Here is a 24,432-nt window from a genome sequence, read left to right as displayed (position 1 = left end):
AACCTGGAGTCATTGCTTTGGCTTTGCAGAGGTGCTTGGGGCTCAACTTCTGTGTTTGAGTCAGGGACTGTCGGAGTGGTGCTCAGCAGAGACCCAGACTTCCAGCCTGTGTCAGTGTGGAAATGTCTTGACCTTAATAGTGAAATTGGGGAGTTCTTGCTCTGGACTCGGAGCTGCTGGTGTTGCCTTGAGCTCTCCAGCCAGCATGGAGCTGATCCCATGTAGGCTGTGAAAGAGCAAAGTGCAAAAAGTGCTGAGTTACCTTCTTGGAAGTACTGAAGGTTGTTCTGCCTTGGGTGGTTAATTGCTCACTAATGAATGTACTGTTGACAGCTCTCAGCACTCCATGGAGGCGTGAAATGGATTTCTCATTGAGAGTTAGGTAAATTGTCTTCTAAATTTTACAATTCTAAATTCTAAAATTCTAATTTCTAAATTCTAAAATTCTAAAGAAAAAAATAAACAGCTATTCAGCCTTTTTGCTTTGTAAATACAGCTAACCCACTGGCATGTCATGCCGGCTCTACCCGGACCAGCCTTTGGAAAATCCACTTGGCTCATCTGTGTATGTATGTGCACAAAGGGCAAGGGAGCAAGTCCTCGTCTGCCCTGACCAGGGTTGCTGCTAAAACATGGTGTGTTGTCACTGTCAGCCTGGTGTTTGGAAACAAAACTGACTCTGTTTTCCATCCTTTTCAGAAACAAGAGTTGAAATAAAAGAGTCTGTCCGGGGACAGGATATCTTCATCATACAGACAATCCCCAGGTGAGGCACTCGGGGCTCGGTTTTGCACCTGGGATGTGTTTGAGTACCTGGATCAGCAGATGGTTCAGTGGTTTGCTCACTGTTAACCACACAATAACCAGTGGAACTCTTGCAGTGTTGTCATTGCTCTGACTTAGATGTAAGGCCCCAAGTAGTGTTAAGCTGTTAACATTCCCAGGGGATTGATTGCAACACTGAGATGCTTCCCATCAAATAGCTGGAGTGTGTCACTTGAGGCAGGAACAGGAGTGACTGATGGTTTCCACTGAAACATCCCTGGTCTCTTTGCGTTGGTGGCCTTTCAGCTGTTTGGTGATTTCTGACTGGCATTTTCATCCCGGGATGGATGATTTCCTCTGCCTCCCAACCACCAAGCAGCAGAGCCAGCATCAAACAGCAGCTGCTGCTTTTGTTACAGGCTGGATTACTCTTCCTCTTTTGCTGTAGTGATGTGAAACTGAGCTCAGGTGGGAACCCATAGCTTCTCTAATGTACTTTTACAGTTCTTGGTGATGGTGGGCCTTTTTGGGTTTTGTTTTGGGCTGTTCTAGGCTTGGAGTAAGAAAAGTGCTGCAAGTAACCAGGGGGTGAAAAAAACCGTCTGTAACCCCAGGAACTTTGCTCCTTGCTGGCTCAGGAAGAGTAATGGGATAGCACTAGGGTGGTGGGAAGGGAGCCTGCACTTAAATGATAACTGCAAATTGACCTACTGTGAGTAGGGGAGGTGCTGTTTTCAGAGACGAGATACTGATATTAGCAAAACAAGGATGTTCCTGCTCTGATAGCTTTTTCCAAGTTACCAAATTCTGCTCAGATTTTGGAGATCACAAGAAGAAATAAGTAGCAGAGCTCAATTGTAGCTCAAAAGTAGCGGGGAGCTGAATTTCTTAGACACAGTATTTTGCCTTGCTTGCCAAAGAAGTGGAGCCCACTGAGAATTCAAGTTCATTTCCTCCATGAAATGCTTGGCCTGTTGTAAAGAAATCAGGAGGACTACTAGACCAGCTTACTCGCTTCTGGAATTCCTCTTGCAGGCAGAAATATTTTCTTAGGGCTCATCTCTCTCCAGAGAGATGCCCCAAGTGTTTCCTCCCTCAGGGAGCAACTAAATCTCTGCAAGATGAAAATGCCCTGCTGTAGGATTATGTTTCGGGTGAATGGTGTCATTCTGTTGTCCCTTGTGAGGGAGTTCTCCGAAATAACTTGTAACTGAGAGCTGAGTAAACATGAAACAGATCAAGTGTTCAGAGAGAGGTAACTCAGAGCATTAGGGACAGGAACAGTTCTGGGAGGGGAAAACCTCCCCTTGCGTTTAACTTGTTGATTCCCTTGTTTTTCCATTAACTGAATTCAGTGTTTTGGGCCAAGAAATGGGTCTTTTTTAGCCAAAATGTTCAAGGCCCTCCAGATGAGGAGCCAATGTTGTGCAGCCAAGTCATCTTTCATTCCTAAACTGCAGCTGTGCCTTGCTGCATTGCTAGAGAGGACAGGTTCAAGGACATCTCAGTTTTGCAGTGGGTTTCAGGGAGCTTTTCAGGAAAGTCAGAACAACAACTGTGTGGAATAATCTAAGAATAGGACTCCCACACTCAGTAGTGGTTTGAAAAGAAAATATTAGGACTTGTTAGTATAGAGGGAAACAACCTTGTTATGCTGCAGTGTGAATTCACAGTCTGCATCTTAAATGCACAGAGAGAACAAAAAGACCTGACTATTTGATATAGGCTCTCTGTCCTAAAAGCTGTAACACAACCAAAAAAAAAGGTGCCAAGGACAGGTACCATCCAAGACTGGTGTGTGGACTGGCATTCGTGTGAGGGAAAATCAAATAGCTCATGTTTAGATGGTAGAAAAACAAACGAGTTGGTGGTTTTGTGATACCCTTAAAGGCAAAAGGAGCCTTTCTAGTGCTGAGTGTTGGTGCTGATTGTTGCAAAGTCCATGGACAGTGTCACATAAGGTGTTTGCTCAGCCTTGAGAGCAGGGGTGTGCAGGGATGGCCCAGGCAGGGATAAGGAGCTGCAAGGGAGGCGCTGGGGTGGTAAGCAGGGTGTGGGGGATAGCTGAGCTGTCTCTGAGTGTCCTGGTAATGAGCTGCCAGCCCCTGTGTGAGGTCTTGGCTCAGCCCTCCCAGCAGTAACTGACTGAGCATCACTTCAAGGCCAGAGATGGGGAGGGCAGCAAGGAGACTGGGATGCTGCCTTGGGTACCTGTTTTAGAGATGCTGGGGCTGGGCTTCCCCCACCAATGTCATTTTCCCCAACTGCTACCCTTGGTTGGGGTCAGTGCCCCTTGCAGAAGAGCAGATCAGTGATGGCTCAGCATGAAGCCATCTCAGCCCACCCACCCTGGGCCCTGCTGGAGGGACAGACACATCCACTTCTGCCTAGTACCTGTGCCAGCTGGTCTGCAGGAGCTTCCCAGAGCTCAGCTTGGGATCCTGCTTGAATACTGGGAGAAGTACCTCCTTGAATAACTTCTCCATCAATATGGCTACTGGTGTCCTGCAGCATCACCAGGACTGCTGGTGCCTTTTGAATCTCACTCTTGTTCTCTACCTGCTTTCCATGTGAATATGTGTGTATTTTCAAAGAGTAAGTTGAAAAATAATGATGAAAAGTACTGAATTTCTCAGATGAACTTTAAATAGGCTGCAGTTTGACCACTTTGTTTTTATATGACACTGATAGTAGCATCTTTTTCTTCTCTCACAGCCCCACTGACACAGCTAAATCTCCAAAGGAAAGAAACAGTTCTTTGTTTGCTTGTTGTCCTGTGTGGCAGGGGGCTGTGTTTTATGTAATTCTTGGCTGGGTGCTCCAGAGCCAACAAAGCTTTCTTGTGTGTAAATGACATTGTGTGTGCGGGGCTGGCTGGGCCAGCAGGACAACAGAGACCCTAGAGCCTCACAAAAGAAGAGGCACAAGTGGAGGTTAATTTCCAAAGGAAGGGAGAGCAGTGGGGAAATGGAAATGGTCAGAGGTTTGTCACGGGTCATGTCTGTGAGCAGTTGGAGAAGCTGTCTCTAGTGGCTGTCTCAGGAGGAAAACAGGGCCTGAGCAATGTCTGGGTAATGTCCAGAAAGCTCTGCAGAGCTTTAGGCTGCTCTGTGCTGTTTACTCCTCTGCTGCTGTGTGGAAAGATGGCCCAGTCAGCCCCTGTCCTGTCACCATGGGCTGAACAGCTGAGCCACTACAGCACTGCCTTCCTGACTGGACTGGGGACGTGGTGCGTCACTGGGGGCTGTCCATGCTGGAAACCCCCAGGCAAGGGGGTCTGTGTTGCAGGAGTGCCTGTCCTGCCATCTGAAGCACAGGTTCTCCAGTTCCCAAAAGTTCTTGAGTCAGTCTGTGACGATGCAGACAGTGTCTCTTGGTGTTGGTCTTAAGGAACTAAAGGGGAACTAAGGGCTTGGCTTTTTCCCCGTTCCCAAAATTAATTGAAGTGCAAATCAGTACACTCCTACTGGGTCACTCCAGTCATTGTGGGGAAGCAAACTGTAAATGGGATGTTTCAGTCTCATGACCAGTGATGGGACTCGAGGAAACAGCATGAAGCTGAGTCAGGGGAGATTTAGGTTGGCTATCAGGAAAAGGTTTTTCACCCAGAGGGTGGTAGAGCACTGGAACAGGCTCCCCAAGGAAGTGGTCACAGCACCAAACCTGTCTGAGCTCAATAAGCATTTGGGCAACACTCTCAGGGACAGGTGGGATTGTTGGGGTGTCCTGTGCAGGACCAGGAATTGTACTTGATGATCCTGATGGGTCCCTTCGAACTCAGCCTATTCTGTGATTCCTCTGCCTACGCTGCTTTTTTGTTTTGTTGTTTTTTCTTTCAAGAAACAGTCCTTTAGCATTTCCTGTGCTGTTTTTCCTTCCCTCTCTAGATAAGCTAAAGAGTGTGGAGATGCTGACCTCCATCAAAGTGCCATGTCTGGAGTTTGCACTTCTCCAAATGCAGTATTTCTTAAGGCAGAAGAAATAACCTGCCTTACACTGTTAAAGAGGAAAATACCCTAAGAAATCCAGTGTGGATGAGGTTGTGTTGGCTGCATGTGTGCTGCTTCTTTAAAATACTATTTTATTTTAAATTACACCGTATCAAGTGACATTTGTTCCAAAGTAAATTCTATACAAAGTTTTTTTTTTGTCTGATGACGGAGGGAAATCATCATACACCTTCTGTTAGGATATAAAATCAAATTCCAGTCCACAGCTCTTGAGTGCTGGCATCATGTCCTGTGTGTGTAAGAGTTGACTGTAATTTGTTGTGGCGTGATGGAAGGAGCTGCGTGGCTGCTATCTGGGTCTGGCATACATTAGCCTGAGATGTAGCATCATTTCCTTGGAATTTTGGTGAGGGTGGTCTAGGTATAAATGGAAAAGGAATTGCAATGGAAAAACACCTGCTAATATTTGGAATTGTGTTCATATCTCCTAGAGATGTGAATACTGCTGTCATGGAGCTGCTGATCATGGCCTATGCACTGAAGACTTCCTGTGCCAGGAACATCATTGGGGTCATCCCCTACTTCCCCTACAGCAAACAGAGCAAAATGAGGAAGAGGGGCTCCATAGTCTGCAAGCTGCTGGCTTCAATGCTCGCCAAGGCAGGTGAGTGTCCCAGGGAGCAGCAGCACGGCAGGCTTGGTTCTGCTGGGCATCCCAAAGGTCATCTGTCCTTCCATTCTCCTGTTTGATGTGGGGATGTGCAGCTGAGATCTTGAACCACACTGAGGGAATTAATTTTCTTCAGCTTTCTTGTGGTGCTTTGAAACTTGCACCTGGGGAAGTGGCCTAGAAATGTTATAGTGAAATACAGGGTCAGGCCAGTGCTGTGGCACCACGTGCCTGTTTCTCATGATGTCTGTGGAACTTTGCGTTAATCTGTTTATGATTATTTTATGACATGGCATAATAGCCTGAATAATAGCTAAAACAGTCTGGAAAAAGGAGGTATTGAAGGAACTCCAGCCATGTGGGAATATTTTCAATAAATTGTTGTCTTTTTTCCCCTTTAGGTTTAACACACATTATCACTATGGACCTTCATCAAAAGGAAATCCAAGGCTTCTTCAGCTTTCCAGTAGACAACCTGAGAGCATCCCCTTTCTTGCTTCAGTATATACAGGAAGAAGTGAGGTTACTCTAGTTCTATATATATCAACTTGTCTGAACTCATTTTAATGTGAGGGCAGCATTGGGCCTCTGCTTAAATAGAGGTGGTGGTGTCAGTCTAGGTCGATCCTTCTGTTAATGCATTCTTTCTCAGGGGATACCTATTTCCATGTTTCATGGAAAGATGTTACACTTCCGTGATTGGATAGAAACTGAACTGCAGCACAAGCAGGAGAGGAGCTTGCTCTCTGTGGAGTTAGTGCCACTTGAGAGATGCTACTTGTACTCCTGCCTCTGATCACCTCTGAAATCCTGTTAAACTGCCTCCCCTCTCCCTTTGTGCTGTGCTGGATTTCTGACTGCTCTGAATTATTGATAGGCTTTGTCTTGGGCTGAGTGTAGGAATGCTGAGCGCAGCAGGGCTGGGAGCAGGGCAGGGAGGTTTTATTCTCCATGTGCAAAAGATGATTTATTCCCATGTGGTGAGAGCAAGGCTTCCCTATATGGGGAGGGTTAAACATAGTGAACATTCCCACCTTTGCAGAATACACAAATACTGATGTTGAAAGCAAGTGCAGTTGCCTCTAGTTTCTTGTCACAGAATGAAAATTTGGGTCTGGGGAGGAGGATGGTTGAAATTATTCAGCCATGTGTCAAACCAGTTACTCCCTAGCAAGAAGGTCTTTTTTAAATTAATTAACTTTTTATCACATCCAGATTCCAGATTACAGAAACGCAGTTATTGTAGCCAAATCTCCTGGTGCTGCTAAAAGGTAAATGGATGCTTTGCTGGCTGGTTAAAGGTTACTTGGAAAATACCTGAGCTGGTGGAAAATATACCAGGGAAAGTATGGGAGGGTGGCAGATGGATTGACAATCTGGTCATAATTCCTTTGTGTCTGGAAATGGGCTGGATGTGGTGCAGATAGGCAGCTGAACTTTTTATTCCCACCCCCATGGAAGTAAACTCTGGAGGTCTCAGTGAGATGGTTCACCTCAGGTCAGACTTGCTGCTGGAGTTTCAGCAGTGCCTGATCATCTCAGAAAGTATTTCGCATATGGAAGAACACAGGAGTGGGGTGGGGGGGCAGCCAAGGGGTAGAGTGGGCTTTGGGATACTAATGAGGAATGAAGAGTCACTTCCAGTGAAGTTTCTTGCAGAGGAACAGCCAGAGTTGCAGCCTTTGCTTGCTGTTGGCCTGGGAGAGACTTGCTGTAGTGGGCTGTGGAGCTGCATCAGCCCAGCACCTTCCTGAGAGGCTGCTGTTGTCTTGCAGGGCTCAGTCTTACGCCGAGAGGCTGCGCCTGGGGCTGGCAGTGATCCATGGAGAGGCTCAGTGCACAGAGCAGGACATGGATGACGGGCGTCACTCCCCTCCAATGCTCAAAAACGCAACTGTGCATCCTGGCCTGGAGCTGCCATGTAAGATCAAGTTTCTCTGCTTACCTTTGGGGGAAAAAAAGAGAAAAGTTTGGTGGGAAATTTTTGTTGATTTATCTGTGTGGGTGTAACCAACCTAAAGGCAGTTGGACCAGTGGAATTTTTTTTCATGGAAAGGTTGATATCAGTGCGTTGTAGGAGAAGTCACAGGGGAAGGTTTTTATTTAACTCCTTCTGGCCATGCAGAACATCAATATTCTTCTCCTTGACTGTGCCTGCTCCGTAGTGTTAGACTGACAAACCTCTGACGAAGGTGGTGCTTTTACAGCAATTCACTGAGCTCATGAAACAAGGGAGATGTAAAAGTGTAAGCAATGAGATAACAACCACTGAGACAGGCTGTTGGCTCCACTCGGGAGGGGAGCGCTGGTCTTTGTCTTCCCTTCTCTGCAACCTTTGTTAGTGCTGGAAATTTCCTTCATCTTGGCACCCAGGTGATCATATTCCAGTGTCTGTTTTGACAAGGTTTTGAGGTTTGTGTGGCTGGGGTGAATAGCTTCTCCAAGAGCATTGTTGATCTGCTTCCGGAGTTCTTGCGATTGATTTGGGAACAGAGGACAAAAGAAAAAGAGGAAGCTTGTGTTCTGGGAAATGCCATCCTCGGGATTGTTTGTATCCCTGCAGCAGTCAAATAACAACAGTGCAATGAAAATCCAGCTCCCTTTTTGGGAGGATTTTAGCTTTCTAGGCAGGTGGTGGTAGGGCAGAAATTGGGAGCGGGAAGGTGGCTCAGAAGTGCCCGTGGGAAAGGCTGTGAGCTGCTGTGTGTGGCAACACCAGCAGTGGTTTGGGCTGCAGGTAATCATCTCATCTTTGGAAATTTAGGGAGAACATCAGTTTGTGGGCAGCTTGTAGAGGGGAGGCAAGGAAGACTGCAGGCATTTTACATCACCCCAGTTGTGCCTCACTGGAATACAATCAGTTAAACAGTGCTTTTGTTACTGGTGAAACTTCTCTTGGGCCTTGGGGGGCAGGTGGGGTTTGGCAGTGAGGTTTGGAACCTTATTGTTCTCCTGACAAGGGGATTTTTTTCATGTCCTTCCAAGAAAGCAGGAATTTGCATGGTTATTCTTCACTTTCTCCTTCCCCTCTTATTCTGAAGAGGATGCTGTCCTCCAGAATGTCAGTAGCTGATATTTGTCTGCTACAGAGGAATTGATGTATTTTTATTTCCAGCCGTGTCACTTCAAAGAATCTCAGCTGTGGAAGGTTGTGCTGCTGGAGAACCCTGTAAATGGTTTCTCATACAGAAATGTGCCCTTGTCCAGTTTAATTATGAATTCAGTGGAAAATTGTTTTCAGTCCTCAGTTATCCAAACACAAACTAATTTGCTGTGTATCACCACTTCCTTATTTTGTCTCCTGCTGCACAAACTCAGCACTTGACCAATGACCTTACATCCCTGCATGTGTAAGGCACAGTGTAAAAGTCGAGCTGTGGCCTTGGCAGCTCTCTGTCATGGGGTGGATTGTGGGGCAAACTTGTCCAAAACTCTCAACAGAAGTTGTTTTTCTCTGCAGTTTTCTGACCTGAGAGATAACTGGTTTTGAGTGAGCTGGGTTCTGGAGACGCAGAATTCTGAGGTTATCTGTGTCTAAAAGCAGTCTGTGCATCCTGGTTGTGTCACAGTCTCTGCCAGACAGAGGTGAAAGTGCAGCTGGGATGGCAATGCTGTGAGTGTCTGTACTGACCCTCTCTGCTATGCCTCATTTCTTGTCCAATTCAGTCATTTGAAAAGCATCTTCCCACCTCAAATGTCACATAATTCCAAACTCTCATTCAGCTCTCCCTTCCTGGTGGTGAAAGCTCTGAGGGCAGAGCGTAGCAGGGTTCAGCTGTGTGGTTGGTTGTGAAAGGTCAGACACATGCTGCTGCTCAGATCTGAATGTTCCTTACACCAAAAATGTCCCCAAACCCTCCAATGGTCAAAACAGAACCAGTCTGTGAGTCTGCCTGGCTCAGCAACCAAACCTGGGCCTGGCAGGTAGAAGGTTGGGGATGTTCCTGGGAAGCAGCTGAGACTTCTCATGGAGCATCCCACTCTGGGCTACAACCAGATCAGTGTGGAGCATCCCAGACTCGGCAATTGAGGCTCCAGGCAGTTGTGTTAGAGCCAGGAGAGAGGTGAAACCTGTGTCTGGGAGCAGCCCCAGAGCCCCACAGCGATGGCTCGTGCTTTGTGCCATTCTCCATGGGCTTCCTGGTGAATTGGCCGGGCTCCTGCGTCCTGGCATGCACCTTCTCTCCCTGTTCTAGCAGGGATCATGTGCCTCTAATTAATGAGTGCTAGGCAGTGTAATGGCTTATTTATTGTCCTGTGAGTGTGGCCTGATGTGATATTCTGATTTGTAGGGAGCCACAACAGAAAAATGCCAGAGGTGCTTCTAATTGCACTTAAAATGCTGCGCTAAAGCGGCAGCAAGAGCCCACGTCACTGCACCCCTGAAATCAGAGCCTTGGAGACAGGACATAACTCCAAGGTTGTTCCCTTTGATTGTGTGCTTTTGTGTCTCAGAGCTTGCAGCTGGCTCGGGGCTGTGTCTTAACAAATGTGTGTGGACTCCTTGCATGTTTCCTTGAGAAAAAGAGTGGGGCACCATCTGTTAAATCATTTCAGTGGCTTTGGAATTCAGTACTTTATACAGAGCTAATGGTTTGCTTGAATCCCAGAGCCCAGCAAACTGCCACAAAGGGAGTTTGGGGGAAAAACTGGAGTGATCATAGGTCTGTTCCTACTTCCCTACCCCCATCTTGCCTGTGTTTAGGCTGGGCACAGGGATGTTTTCTGTCCTTCCAAGGCTATCTACACAAAACAGTTCATTCTTGAGCAGCCTTTTGCTCCCAGGCTCTGTTGTAAATGCAGCATTATATTTCTTGGTGATTGTCACTTTAATTCACACTGTCGACCCCAAACAATTTATTTTAGTGTTTCTTAACCCTTTTTTGGCCACTTAATTAAAGCAACATGTTTACACACCTGGGAATGCTGCTTCTTAGTGCCTTAGTGATCTTGCCTTTAACATGTGGTACTTTGGTGTATATTATGCACATTCGAATGAAAGTGTTCTTTGATATTCTCGTTTTATTAAAAAATGGTGGTTGGTCTAGTTTTTTCTCTTTTATTTTTCCCCCTCCAGAAGCTACAGATACCACAAACATCTTTTCTTACTCTCCAGAAAAAGTCAGCAACTCTTTAACCTAAACTTGTACATGATTCAAGAGGTTACACCAGGCAAAAGTACCACCGTGGCTTATTTCTGTTACCCTCTTCTGTCTACAAACATAGAGGTTTTGTGTCTGGGAGGAAAATATTCTTTATTATTTGAATCATTTTGCAAGGCACCTCCTCATAGCAGTTCTGACTTGCACATCTTGGTATGTCCAAAGATTTTGAAGAAGAAACTGGCTGCACTAACCCTTGTGTAGACTCTCATCACCTTGGAGCAGTTGAGATTTGATGTGGTTGTGGGTAGATCTTTGGCTTGCAATTTTTTTTTCTTTTTTTTGCAGAGAAAATTGAACAAGGAAAAGGGAGAACATCTCTTTAAGATCCGGGTAGGTCGACACGTTGCCTACCATTCTTTAAAAATAAACCAAAATTGAAATAACAGCTTTTAAAAAACAGACAGAGATGCAAAGCACTGCTAATGTTGCTGGTTGCCATATTAGCCTTTAAGCATAGCAAGAAATGTGTCTGCTTCCTTCATGGAGTAGAAGGATACTGATTTGCTGAAACTCCATGTCTCTGTGAGTAAAATAGTGCTGAATTTCAGCTCCCCAGGCCTGTTCTGTTTGCGTAGAAAAATTTCCCCTGACCTGGCTGTTGTAAACAGAGATGGCACTCATCTGTGGATACACATGGAGGATGGGATGGCAGCCAGGTGGAATCCTTTTGACACTTCACAGCTCCCACCAGGAGCTCTATTACTGTCCAGACTAGATAGTAAACTCATAACTAATCTAAGCAGGTCGGTAGTGCCTGTAATTGAAATTTATGATCTGCTTATCTCTCGTGGTGCTTAATCTTCATTTATTACAAATAATCTTCCTTCTCATAAGAATATTTTTCCTTCAGGATTTAGACGTGACTTTGCATTTGATAGGAGAACTCAGAAATAACCATGCAAGGGAGGCTGAGGAATCTGTGCCATGAAGAGCTGTTGATTAACTCTTCAGTCCAAGGTAGCTGTGACTTTAACTGCAAAACCTGGCAATGAGTGATGGGACTTTGGTCAAAACAGAATTACTGGACACCTTTTATACAGTTTTGGTAGGTTTATGGAAAACCAGCCTGTGGAGCAGGTCATGGATGTGAACAGCTCTATACAAGAATCTTTGAAGTTGTGGTCCTTACAATTGCTTTCGTCATATCCCTCAGTGTGACTCGTTCACCCGGCTGTGCTTGCACTCTAAGCATTCCCAGGCACCCATGAGATATGGGAATAGTACTGGATCATCCTGCTGTGCAGGATGGGGAGTTTAATGTAAGACTTTCTTGATGAGGAGAGCAGAGATCAATATTCAGACAGGCTTCTGGTGGTCAGTGGCTCGTGTTCTGCTGCTCAGGTATTACATTGAAGTGGATTATCCTAAAGGAGAAAAATCTTGCTGTGTCTGAACTCCTTGAGGCCCTTGAGAAGCCTCTGTGGCCAGAATCCTGGCAAGACCTGAGCTTACAAGAGGAGGGGCACCAAGTGCCTTGGTAGGACACTTTGCACTCACTGTGGAGAGCATAAAATAGGGGTGTGGGGTGTGGAGGTGGGCCAGGTAAGTGTTAGGAAATGTTGGATGTGCCTCTTGGCTTCAGTGGTTAGATCAGCCCAGATTGTCACCTATCGACACGTCTGCCCACCACAATGTCCTTTCCCTGCTGGAAGTTTTTGTACCAGCACCCCGTGGCAAATGAGAAGTTTGGCAGATGGACAGCAAGTCCCTGGCCTGTACTGGAGGCTGGTTGCTGTTTGGTGTAAGTCTGAAGGCTGTGTTGTATCTGGATACTCTCAGGGTGTCCTAGTTCAGAGCTCTGGTATTTTTATGATGCTGCTGGAATTTTGGCAGGAAGTGGTTTTGCATGAAACCTGTCAGTGCAAAAGTAGTGTCAGGAGGGAATGGAGCCTTATTTCCCAGCACATCTCTTCACTGTGTGTCAGGTAGCACAGCTTGTCAGTGTATCCTTTGATCCAATTGCTGGTTGCATTGAGCTTGTTGAACTGAATTTCAACTGGATTTTGTCCTGCTCTTTCCATTAATCCACTTAAAAAATAATCAGCAAATTTGTTTCTGCAAACTTCCTTAAGCTTGCTTTGCCTGAGCAAGTGGTATTAAGGTTCTTACACCCTCTCAAAGACCCTTCTGTGTTTGGTGATGTGAGAAAGCAACTGAGCTGCAGTGCAAGTCTCTTATCCTGCAAATGATTTACTGAGCCCAAGAGGTGAAAAGTTGTACCTTGTAAAGCACCTGCCCTTTGAGAGGTGCTGCTTGAAAAAGCCCATTTGTTGTTCTCAGTTATGGACTGGACCCTTTTTCAAGTCCTGTGCCAGAGCACAAAGAAAGTCTCTGATATTGCCCATAAACCGATGCTGCTTTGTAGCTCTCCTTGCACAGGGGTCTGTTAGAGAGTTGGAATTGCTTTCTGTTTCTGAGGTCAGTACAAAATCCCTACAGAAACAGAGAATTTCCTCTTTATGCAGCAGTGCTGTTCATTTGAGGAATTTGAGGATGGTTAAATGAGGGTTTATCACTTATGTGGGTGTCAGGATTGTGTAAAGCACGTCTGTGTCTGCATCAATGCAAGATGTTTAATGGTTCAGCCTCTTGTGTGGTGGAACTGTTGGGGTTTGACTCAAGCCTAACTCACCTGGACTCCTTTTTTTCCTTCTTCTTTAGTGATGATGGCCAAGGAGAAACCGCCAATAACTGTGGTTGGAGACGTTGGAGGAAGAATTGCCATCATTGTGGTACGAGTGTGAGGGGAGCAGGTGGGGGGTGGTTTCCTCACAGCATCTTCGCTTCAGCTGCTCCATCCCTGAGGGTCGGAGGGATGGCTGGTATAGGAGTGGGAACGTGTTTGTTAGACACTCTTTTCTCCAGTAGTGTTGGTGGCTTTGGTTATTTCAACTTGCTGTTGAAAACCCTTTACACTTCAGCTCTTTAAGCCCTAAAATCTCCTTGCTCCCTTGATTCGAAGTGTCAGATGTCTGATGAATAATGAATAAATCTAGGGCATACAGAGAAAACTCCTGAAGTGTTAAAAAACCTCAAATAAACGAAAAACTTGCTGAGCTTCTCTTATTTGCTATGCCATGCTGCAGTGTAAGTAATCAACATGCAGCTCCTACCCCATGAAAAAATACACCTTGCTGATGATAAACTGTGAGTGCATGTGCAGGGACGAATCTGTTTCCAAGACACAGCATTTGTTCTCCACACTAGCAAAAGGGTCATTAAACCAGGGAAATAGCATTCACAGATTAGTCATGCACGTGGCTGTCCTCAGCAACAGCTGAAGTAGACAGGGATTCTATTTTTCATCTGTGTGCATGGCCAAAGCTGCAGTACTGTGCAGATCCACTCCTGCCCTGCAGGCTCTGTAAACTTCTGGTTTTGATGTTATTTCTGTTTCTCCTCAGGATGACATCATCGATGACGTGGAAAGCTTTGTAGCTGCTGCAGAGATCCTAAAAGAGCGTGGAGCCTACAAGATTTTTGTGATGGCTACTCATGGGCTCCTGTCAGCAGATGCCCCCCGTCTCATAGAGGAATCCTCCATTGATGAGGTGAGTCTGCTCTCCGGACTGCAGAGGAGGGGCTGGCACCAAAACTCACAAATTAATGTCCTTCCCACCACACGTAGCTCACATCTGGAATTACTCATTTAATCAGGTGCTTTCAGTTAGCTGGTTCTTCACTGGAACAAAAAAAAAAAAAAAAAGTGTGGGTGATTAATACTTGCTCAGATCAGATCTGCTTCCCTGAGTGTGTTTTCTCCCTAATGCAAGTTTTAGTCATCCCTGCCTGGACACTTCCTTTGCTGTAGCTGGGGATGTGTGGCTGCAATCTCACTGTGCAGCCCCTCTCCCCCAGCTGGTCAGGGGCTGCTGGTACATGAAGAGGACAGGATTTCAAACCTTAGTAGCAGATCCTGTGATCTGAATGGGCCCATCAGCCTGTTGGAGAGTGCTGGTTATGCTGGTCCCCTCAACAGACTGTCACAGAAGGGACACCATTTAGTTTAACCTTTTTTCCTAATATGCAAGGACTTCTCCCCCTGAACTGTGAAACAGCAGTACACACCTCTCCTGGAGCCAGTCCAGGATGCCTCCTCCGGGAGGCCGAATGTTTCAGCAGCACACAAATGTTTCCTTTCCTTTCTGGCCCTCCATAGGTGGTAGTGACCAACACTGTTCCTCACGAGGTGCAGAAGCTGCAGTGCCCCAAGATAAAGACTGTGGATATCAGTTTGATCCTCTCGGAAGCCATCCGGCGAATCCACAACGGCGAGTCCATGGCCTATCTCTTCCGCAACATCACTGTTGATGACTAGACCTGAGCCTGCCCCTGTCCTGGATTCCACAAGAGAAGGAAATCTGCATGGAAAGGCAATACCATAAAACATAGGCATATCACAACTGTTTATTTTTGTAGGAGCGTTGAGGTTTTCAGTCTCATGGTCTTGAGCCATGAGATCTAATACAAAAAAAATCAACCTGACCAGCACTTTACAAGTGAATAGAAGGGGCCACTGGCAATGGGGAGGATTTCACCTTAATTAAGAGAGATGGAGAAATGAGGTGATGTTGAATTTTTAAGTTCCTTTAATGATTTTTTTTTTTTTTTTTTAGTGTGTTATCTCTTGCCCTGTAGGGGCAGACAGAAAAGCTAAACAGAAGTAGCTGTCAGCTTGTGAGAAGGGAACAGAGACTGCTCATTGCTGTGTGGGCAGCGAGAGCAGCCTTTGGGGTTGTTTCTGCCTGTGTCTCACCCCAGAGCACGGAAGGGAACGTTCAGGCTGTGCTGCTGGCAGGATTGAGCCAACAGCAGCTCCGTGCCAGCTCAGTGGCCTCTCCTCTCCTGCACAGCAGAGCAGAGACTTTCATCAAAACTGAGTTAGCGGAATATCCCAAAAGGACAGCTTAGGGCAACCCATTGGCAGGGCTGCTCCCATCCCTGGGTCAGGGAGCTGGGAACAGGCTCCTGTGTGTGTCCCAGCAGAGCAGGGAATGCTAGTTAATGTGTTGGCCTTTTCATTTTGCGAGCTTTGGATCATTATTGCTCTTCAGTGACGAGTCACGTGAGAGTCTTGGTCCTCACTGGAACACTTGTCTGCACTGCAAAACCAGGCACGATTTTTGGAGTTGCCTGGGGCTGATGAATTTGTGGCAGTCTCGTGGGGAAGGGAAGTTGGAACAATACCTGCTTCTAATGCAGCTGTGCTCTCCAAAACACTAACACTGAACCTGCAATAAAAAGTGTAAGATTTTTCAGCTTTGGTGCTTCCTGTGAATCCTGTGCCCTCTGAAGAGCTGCTGTGTCTATTCAGTGGGGCTGTTGCTGTAACAAGGCTCACTTGGCAGCTTGCAGCCTTCTTCCACAGGGAAGGTAGGACTGGCTGATCACTCCTTTCTTGAGTGATCCTAATTTTTGGGTGGAGGGGACACTTGAGGAAGCAGCACAAGATGCATGTGGAGGGCTTTGTCTCCAGGATGATATAAGGATAAACTCCCAAACTGATCTTTCCCCTTGATGAGACAAACGCACTCCAGTAAAACCTACACCACTTTCTAGTCTGCTGATGTGAGGAACAAATACAAGCTGCTGGAAGCAGTTGCTTCAACAGCACAGAGATTGTTTAGTTGTTTAGTTTTGCTTATCCTTATTCTACACTGTCATCTTCCATTCCAATATCTAAAATGTGCCAAGGGGTCAGCAGTGACTTGAACACCAGGCAAGCAAACAGACCTCGGCACAGAGTGCTTGGACCACCTTCAGTATCCAGTATGGATTAAACCTTCAAGCCAAATTCCATGAGGGATGTGCAGGACTGGATGAGGTCTCAAAGCTGTTGATGGGTTTTCCTGCATTTTCAAAGTACCACAAGCAAATCTCAGCTGTACTCTATGACCACAGCCTGGCTCCTCAGCCTGGAGAGGTAACATGATGCTGTACTGCAGGTACTGAATGGATCAACTGGAGCTGTGGAGTCCTTGCAGATGTCTGCACCCCCTTTCTTCTGAGCCAGTGCTGGACAATGTTCTTCGTCCTGGATGCCAGTGTTAAAAAAGTGTGGGCAGTATTGCTGTTCTCTCCCCTTCAAAGTGCTTGTCAGACCTGCCAGGAGCAAGGGTGGGGCTCATTGAGGGTTATTGCCCATTCAAGCTTTCTTTTGCTGGGCTGTATTTGGGTAGAAACCATGGAATCACAGCACCATTGAGCAGAGGGTTGTGCCTGTGTGCCCTGGGCCATTGTCCTGAGTGAATATTTTATGGTTGCTTAAAGAATGACCAGCAAAGGTATTGGCAAAAGCAGGTTTAGTATAGAAGTGAAAGTTCCACAAAGATGTTGGCAAGGTTCACTCTACTACTTACTAGGTGTTAAAAGCAAACTAAAATCTAAAATCAATCAATCTAAACCCAACATAAATCCAAAAATTATCTACTTTGAGGCTGGGGAGGAGGGAAGGGTAAGAGTAGGAAAGGGCAAGGATAAAAAGGAATCACAAGATGAGTCATGAGGTTCAGAGTAGACCCCCTTGCAAAACTAAGCCCCAGACTTGACCAGCAGTTTAGGTCCAAAGATTTAACAGCCCTTAACAGCAGAAGGTGTTAAGCTATTGATAATGCTGAAGTTAAACAATGTAACAATTTCATACAGCGTTTACTGAAAAATCGAAAGTACTTCAGAATCCAGGAGAGCAATGTCCATGGTATATTTGCTGTAGTGCATTCCCACTCACACACAGACCTGAGGGAGCCTGTACAAGGTACCTCTGAAAAATTCCCCTTGAGCTCCTGGAAATACTCACAGCAGATGTCTTTGCATCTTCTCAATGGGCAAAGGGTTGAGCCTCGAGGAATGGTCATAATTCCTTTTCATCCTGGCCACAATTCAGGTCAGCAGCTTTCTTTGAAAGTTTGATAACAAAAATGTTGCTCTGCTTGGGTTGTTATTCAGGCAAGAAAAATTATTTTCCAAGGCTGTTTGTTAAAAACCAGGAGCTTGTTAGCACAAGTTCCTGGGAGCAGACAGTGTTTCTGATAAGATTGGGAGTTGCTCAGCCCAGGTGCTGTTCTCAAGGCCAAGGCCTAACAAGCATTTCTCAGATCATAGTGCAGCTCAAGAGCGAGGGGGAGGCACCACAATCCACCCCGTGACTAAAGACAACTTCTCTTGCTCCACAGAGTGGCTATGTGGTCACCTCTTGCCTCTGTGCCTATAAACAGGGATTTATTATGTTCAAATTATAAATTGAGAGGAATTTTTGAGCAGGTTAGCTAAATACTGTGATTTTTAAGACTGTTGAATGTGATGGAACAATATTGTGTATGCAAGGACATCTGTGGGACAGTGCTACCTGTCTAGCTAATATAAACACTCCCAACATATAGAACACTACAGTACATTAAGCATAAAATGACAGAAATCTGGAATTCCTCTTGCAGTGGGTGACCACCCAAACACAATCCCACCAGTGATGTTCTCCATTTCTCATCACTCTTGCCAAGACGTGGTGTATCTCTTCCATATTGTGATAAACAGTGATTAGAGCTCTGTGTCCATTGCTTCACACACCTTCCAGCAGTAATTTTTCCACCAGTGCAAGGTTCATTCCAGTGGGGGGAAGCAGGAAATCTTGCTGGGATGTGTAGGTAGAGCGTAGCAATTCATGGGTTGGGACAGAACTGAATAGTTGAAGTCACATCCCCTAACTTTGGAAAAAACTACAAACACAAATGTTTGAGTGGTGGCTTATTTCTGTAGTGGTGTGGTCTGTATGGAATCACAGATAGTTCTCAGCTCTTCCCAATGTATATAAGCAGAGTTTCAAGGATTTCAGCAGGCCCTATTTCAAAGTGACAAACATTTTGTTCAGTGCCAAGACAAATATCTTGGGCATTAGTGGTGTTGCTTTCACAAATAAATCCCTGTTGTTCCTGTACAACACACACATCAACATTGACAGCTTGCCATTTGTTCCCATTTTGTTGGGCCCATACTCTCTGTTGGATTGGATTGTATTCCGTGGTGATTTAACCCCAGTGCAATGGTTGGGTAGATGGGGTTTACCAAAGCACTGTGTATTGTTAAAGCAAAAGCTGTGGCTTTACTGTTGGTAGGGTCAGAAGTGAAGTTAACTAGATGCCACCAAGGTTGAAATTCTCATTAAAATTCGTTTGCATTATCCCTGATTACCGTTTAAATTTAGTGGTCAAGGTACCTCCATAGCTTTCCCTTACAGTTGCTGCTGCAGTAAATTGTCTCCAGCACTGAGCTTGGATGCAGCTGTAAACAGGGAGACCCACAGGCTCTGGAATGAGGAGGAGAGCAAAGAGGAAGGAGCCTATTAGCTGTGCCCATCTTGTTCTATCTCCTGCCACCGCCTCCCAGGTGCAATGCTTGGACACCTGAGCCTGTGGGATCTGCCTGCCCAGGAGAGCAGGGAACCACTGCAGGGAAGCATGAGAGGCCCCTGTGGTTCCCACCCCGGCAGACTTGGAGAAGATAAGGAAGAAAGTGGAAGCCGGTGAGAGAGACATCACCAAAACAGAGGCTCTTCCCAGCCCCTCTGGGTGCTCCCCCTGAGCCACCCCTTTGTTTGGGGTCTGCATCCCTCATGCTGCTGGTGAGCTGCTGCCCCTTCTTGGCTGCTGAGGATGTGCTGAAGGCCAAGCCCTGCCCGCAGTGCCCTGTGCCAGCCTGGCTGGACCCTGCCCTGCCCCTGGTTCTGTGCAGACCATGGTGGGTGCAAAGGACCTGGTCCCCAGGGAGCCTGCCCTGGGGCTCACCCCACCATCCCCCTCTCCTAGAGTGCCAGGAGTTTGGTGAGGAGGTCAATGACATGAAGGTGGAGCAGTCCCACATGGCAGAGAACATCTGGACCATCCAGGAGTTGCTTGACTTGCTGAGCTGCCACCAGTGTTCCCAGGAGCTGCCCCTCACTGCTGCCCTGCTGCCCCTGCCCTGCAGCCCTTGGAGGCTCCCAGCGTGAAGGGAACCAGGAGGGAAGAGTGGGAAGGGTGTCCCAAGAGTGGAATGTGGGTGCTCATCCCAACCCACCCAGAGCCTCCCACTCCTGCCAGCCTCTCTCCAGCCCCAGAGGAGGTGACAGCATGGTGTGCTGGACATGCTGCAGGATTTCCTGGTGGGCAGCAAAGCAGGAGAAGGAGGAAGAGGAGGCCGAGATCTTCCAGTGGTGCGGGACTGCAGCCCTCAGTACCTCCAGCCACTGCGTGCCCCAGGGTCTGTGCTCCTGTTCCCTGCACATCCCACCAGGAGGCACAACCTGGCATAGGCAGAGCCAGGGTGGCTCCAGTGGGCTCCCTGTTCTCTGCTCAGAAAGGGGCTCTGTTTAGGGTGGTGGGAGAAACAGCAGGAGCTGGTGAGTCCTGGGGCTGCACTGACATCCCACCACAGCCCCTCTCTGGTGCACGTGAGCACCCGAAACCCTTGGCTGGGGAGGAGCCTTTTGGAATTCAACAAAGGCAAGTCCAGGTTCATCCAGGATCCCCCAGCACTCACAGCTCCATCCCGTGGGTGCAGCCAGCATGAGGCCACCCAGCAGCACGGACCCTCTGGCCAGCAGTGTGGCTGGGACTCAGGTGAGTGCCATGGGGACAGCACTGGCCCTGTTCCCTCCCGCTGTCATAGCCAGGGCTGTGTGATGCCCTGGCTTCAGGCCCACTTAGCCAGGGATGGAACTGTGGGGATGCTGGTGATGCTGCTGTGCCAAATCCTCCCAATGGCAACAGGTTTCTGTCATTCAGGGAGGCACGAGGAGGGGGCAGCTCCAGGATGGAGCCCCTCTAAAACACAGCAGCTGCTCGTGGCTGCCTGGGACACACAGGGATGGGAGGTGGAGGGCACAGGCTCCCACACCTGCCATCCCAAACAGCCCTCACACCTATGTCCTTGCCTGGTCAGCACTCTGGACCCCTCTGATGCGTGCTGGGAGGTCAGGTCATGACCTGGCTCTGGAGAGCATGTGGCTGTCCTGAGAGGGTGGTCCTGGACCTTCGGGATACCCTGGGGCTGTAATAAGGCAAAACAGCACCAAACAATCAATTAGAAAGTTGGAGGTTTTTGGCAGCAAGGATTTAAACCTTGTGATAGGTTGCACGGACTGTGGTGGCAAGTTTAAACATTTCTCAACAGCCGGCAGATTAAATTTCCCTGGACAACCTGTGGATTAAACTTCTCCAAGGAACAGCCCACAGATTAAGTTTATTTAAACAGCCCACGGATTAAAATTCTCTGAACAACACGTGGCAACTTTTTGGAACAGCCCACAAATTAAGCTTCCCTGATGAACAGCCTGTGGATTCAACAACTACCCCAGTGAAGAGCTCATGGGTTAAATTTCCCTGAACTACATGTGGAAACAGCGATTTCTTAACAGCCCATGGCAGCCACAATTTCAACTTTCAAGGAGAGGGAGAAAGGAAGAAGGAAAGGAAGGCAAATAGAGGTAGAGGAAGAACTCGTGTCACCAGCCTGGGTTCCAGCACCATCCCTGGTCTGGTTCCTCAGCATGGTGGGTGCCCCACTAGCCCCTGTCCATTGTGGAATTTATAGATTGGTCCTTGCACAGCCACATTTTGTTATTCTTGAACTTTTCAGAACAGGGCTGGGGGTTCTTGTGGTTTCAGTCTCCTTCCCCCATCAGATGCAAGTGCAATGCTGTCTCAAACTTGTTCTTTGAGATAGTTTCCCAAGATACAAAGTTGGTCCCAGAAAAGCACTATCCTGCCTCCAAAAGACCCCCTTTTCCAACTGAACCTTCTCTCATTATTGTGCTAGCATTCCTTTTCTCTTCTGCCGAGTCTTTGAGCATTAGCTCTTTCAGGTTTACATTAACTCCTCCAGGTTTTCAGTCTCTCACATTTATCCCTTTGCCACACTGGCATTCCACTAACTTCCCACTGGTTCTGTTTCCAAAAGAGAAGCCATTCAGTACATCCTTTAAATACAGCATGAGGTGGTGGAACTGCCATGCAAGATCTTCATCTGACCCCAGAGCGCACTTGCCCACTTTTCAGGGGTCACTGGTCCTCTCTGTGTCCCTTCTTGCCTGCCCAGGGAGCCAGGCTGTGTCCCTGGAGTCCCCGTGCTGCTCCTGGGCACAGGCTGTGTTACCAAAGTCTTCAGCCCCAGTTCTGGGCTTGTCCCATGTGGGGTACCCATGCCCAAAGCTTGGCAGGGGCAGTCTGACCCCTGCTGCCCTCCTGGGAAGAGGAGGCAAAGGGGAACAGGTTGATGGGCAGAAGTGCAGCAGCAAGGGCAGACCCAGGGCCCCTCAGCCTGTCCCCAGCCCCTGTCTTCAAGGCCCTGGCTCATGGAGCCAAACTCAAGTAGCCCCTGGGAGCCCAAAGGCAAAAGCTGCTCAGCCCATGGAGAACCCCCAGCTCCCACAGCCACAGCACCCAGCCCCATTTTGGCCTTGCCACCAGCCCCAGTTCCCACAGGACTGGGCTGCTGGGGATGCCCCTGAAGGAATTGCCACATCAGTGGGTTTGGGAGCTTGCCTCTGTCGATTCACCATTATGAGCTGCAGCTTTTTCCCAGGTGGGAAACCACAAATAACCCATTTCCCCCATGGCACCCCCTTTATTCTGTAGCCAGCCAGTGGGTTGGACTGTGCTGTGGTGGTGGTAGGATCCCCCCAGGAACTCACCCAGCCCTCCTGTGCTCAAAGCTCCTGAGCCTTACCAGAGCAGGGAGATGTCAGTGATCCCACTGCCTGGTGGTCAGACCTGCAGGTTTAAAAGGGAATTGCTAGTTGATGATTTTTGTAAGGATTTGTCTGATGGATCACTCTAGTTCAAAGATTTTTCCCAGTGTTTGAGTCTTTTACTTCCTAGGCTTGTCTGGGGGCTCGTGTTTATCTGCTTTGCCCTGCTTGTATGGCTCTTTGCTTTGGAGCGAGGTGCTGAAAAGCTGTGTATTGATGGAGTCAGCAGCAGCCTTCCACCATCCCCACATCCAAGGGAGAAGGGAAACTCTCATGCTTTTGAGACCTCAAAAATGAATGACTGGAGGTGCTTCCTCTCTGGGTCAGGCCTCCTCCCGGAGTGTTCTGGAATGCTCCAGGCTGCATGAGAACATGGATCACCTCTCCACAGGGCACAGCCCTCCTGGGCAAGCTCAACTCACCCTACAAGCAGCTCCCAGGGTACCACCTGCCCAATGTGAGCTGTCCTGGGAGTTATTTTGGGGCTGAAAGCGGTAAAGGCTGGAGGTGGTGTGGCACATGGTCTCTGCAGGTCCTGTTGGTTGCTGGAACCAGGACACTGCCAGCAGTGGGGGACAATGGGGACATTCCACATGGGGCTGGGCCACTGCTGTGTAACAATGGGCACTCTTTGGCCAGGGCAGGGGGACACTGTAAAGAGGGACACAAGTGGTATGGGCTCTGGAACAAGGACAAGACTGAAAAGAAAGGAGCCTGCTGGTTGTGCTCCTCTTCCTCTACCTCCTTCTACCACCTCCTACCACCTCCCATCCTACCTGCTCCTCTCCAGAGCAGTAGCATGAGAGGCTGCTGTTAATGGCAGCTCTGTGGTTTTGGACAGGCCAGCAGCAATGGCAACGCTCACCCTGGGCCAGATGCTGGATGCCGCCCTCGGGGCACCAAAGACAGAATCCATTGACTTCGAGCAACTGCGCAACCTCCTGAATGGGATGCTTCTGCACCTGGGCCTGCGGGATCTGGCTGTCCAGGAGACTGGGGAGCCACTGGAGGGGGCTGAGAGAAGCCCTTTCTCTGCCTCTTTCCTTGAGGAGTTAATGCAGAAAGTGGAAGCCAATGAAAAAGAAATCGCCGAGGTAGAGGCTCTTCCCAGCCCCGGGTGCTTCTCCCAGGCTGTGCCCTCCTCTGGGATCTGAACCCCCTCATGCTGCTGGGGAGCTGCTGCTGAGGATGTGCTGAAGGCCAAGCCCTGCCCAGGCCAGGCCCTGCCCTGTCCCTGGTTCTGTGCAGACCATGGTGGGTGCAAAGGACCTGGTCCCCAGGGAGCCTGCCCTGGGGCTCACCCCACCATCCCCCTCTCCTAGGTCAGGGCTCTGTGCCAGGAGCTCCGTGAGGAGGTCAATGTGATGAAGGTGGAGCAGTCCCTCATGGCAGAGGACATGCAGAGGATGCAGGAGATTTTTGACCCGGTGAGCTGCCACCAGTGCCCCCAGGAGCTGCCCCTCGCTGCTGCCCTGCTGCCCCTGCCCTGCAGCCCTTGGAGGCTCCCAGCGTGAAGGGAACCAGGAGGGAAGAGTGGGAAGGGTGTCCCAAGAGCAGAACCCAACCCACCTGGAACTCCCCACTTTCCTTCTGCCAGGGCTGCCCCGGGGAGGGCAGAAGGGCACCACTGCCTGCAGGTCAGGCCAGTGGTAGAGGTCACTGCCTCCCTCAGACAGGGCTGCTGAGGCATTTATGAACTAAACAGCCATCAAAAAAGTAACCTGGGTCCTGGGAAGGTGGGGAGACAAAGGTCCACCTGTGCAATACAGCCACAGCCACTTGGCAGAGCCCTGTCCAGCATCCCTCTGTCTTGTGGCCAAGTTAATTTGCAGATGTTCCTTTTAAATCCTGCTCCTGTGTTCTGACTCCTGTCCCTGTCCTTGCCCCACTCCAGGAAAACTTCCAGAATATGCTGGATGACCTCCGTAACCAGGCGTTGGAGAGTGTCGTGGTACGTCCTTGAGCACAGCCAGGGCCTGCTCCAGGGCAGGGTTCCCCCACATCAGGGCATGGTCCCCAGAAATGCTGGGGGGGGTCAACGCTCTGGATCCCATCCTGCCCCCAGTTACACGGATGGCTCTGATGCCTTCCTTCCCAAAAAAAAGGCTGGAAAAGAAGCTGATGCTCTCCCCAGCCTCAGAGGAGGCGAGAAACATGGTGTGC

The 24,432-nt window shown here is 48.3% G+C and overlaps 1 protein-coding gene and 1 long non-coding RNA gene across 8 annotated transcripts in view; one reads left to right on the top strand and one right to left on the bottom strand.

Annotated features, from left to right (window-relative positions):
* Window positions 1-18,723, top strand: part of PRPSAP1 (phosphoribosyl pyrophosphate synthetase associated protein 1) — a 28,618-nt gene extending 9,895 nt beyond the window's left edge. For 5 of the 7 annotated variants that reach the window (XM_032128989.1, XM_032128988.1, XM_032128983.1 and 2 more), the window contains 8 exons: window positions 700-766; window positions 5,207-5,379; window positions 5,787-5,902; window positions 6,601-6,656; window positions 7,161-7,306; window positions 13,212-13,282; window positions 13,955-14,101; window positions 14,710-18,723. In XM_032128989.1, coding sequence (XP_031984880.1) covers window positions 700-766; window positions 5,207-5,379; window positions 5,787-5,902; window positions 6,601-6,656; window positions 7,161-7,306; window positions 13,212-13,282; window positions 13,955-14,101; window positions 14,710-14,868 — 935 coding nt within the window. In that variant the 3' untranslated portion in view covers window positions 14,869-18,723. Of the gene's footprint in view, window positions 1-699; window positions 767-5,206; window positions 5,380-5,786; window positions 5,903-6,600; window positions 6,657-7,160; window positions 7,307-10,835; window positions 10,881-11,400; window positions 11,436-13,211; window positions 13,283-13,954; window positions 14,102-14,709 lie in introns of those variants that run through there. The other 2 variants (XM_032128986.1, XM_032128985.1) reach the window with 2 other exon arrangements.
* On the bottom strand, window positions 10,390-14,714 carry LOC116453488. The gene is made up of 2 exons (XR_004243833.1): window positions 14,619-14,714; window positions 10,390-14,232 (listed from the first exon to the last, which is right to left on the bottom strand). It is a non-coding gene; the product is annotated as an uncharacterized LOC116453488 (long non-coding RNA).
* Window positions 18,724-24,432: the final 5,709 nt, after the last annotated feature.

Source organism: Corvus moneduloides, chromosome 19 (assembly GCF_009650955.1).
Source record: "Corvus moneduloides isolate bCorMon1 chromosome 19, bCorMon1.pri, whole genome shotgun sequence".
Lineage (NCBI taxonomy): Eukaryota > Metazoa > Chordata > Aves > Passeriformes > Corvidae > Corvus > Corvus moneduloides.
Note: the sequence above shows the minus strand (reverse complement) of the source record. Positions and strands in the feature narration are given on the sequence as shown.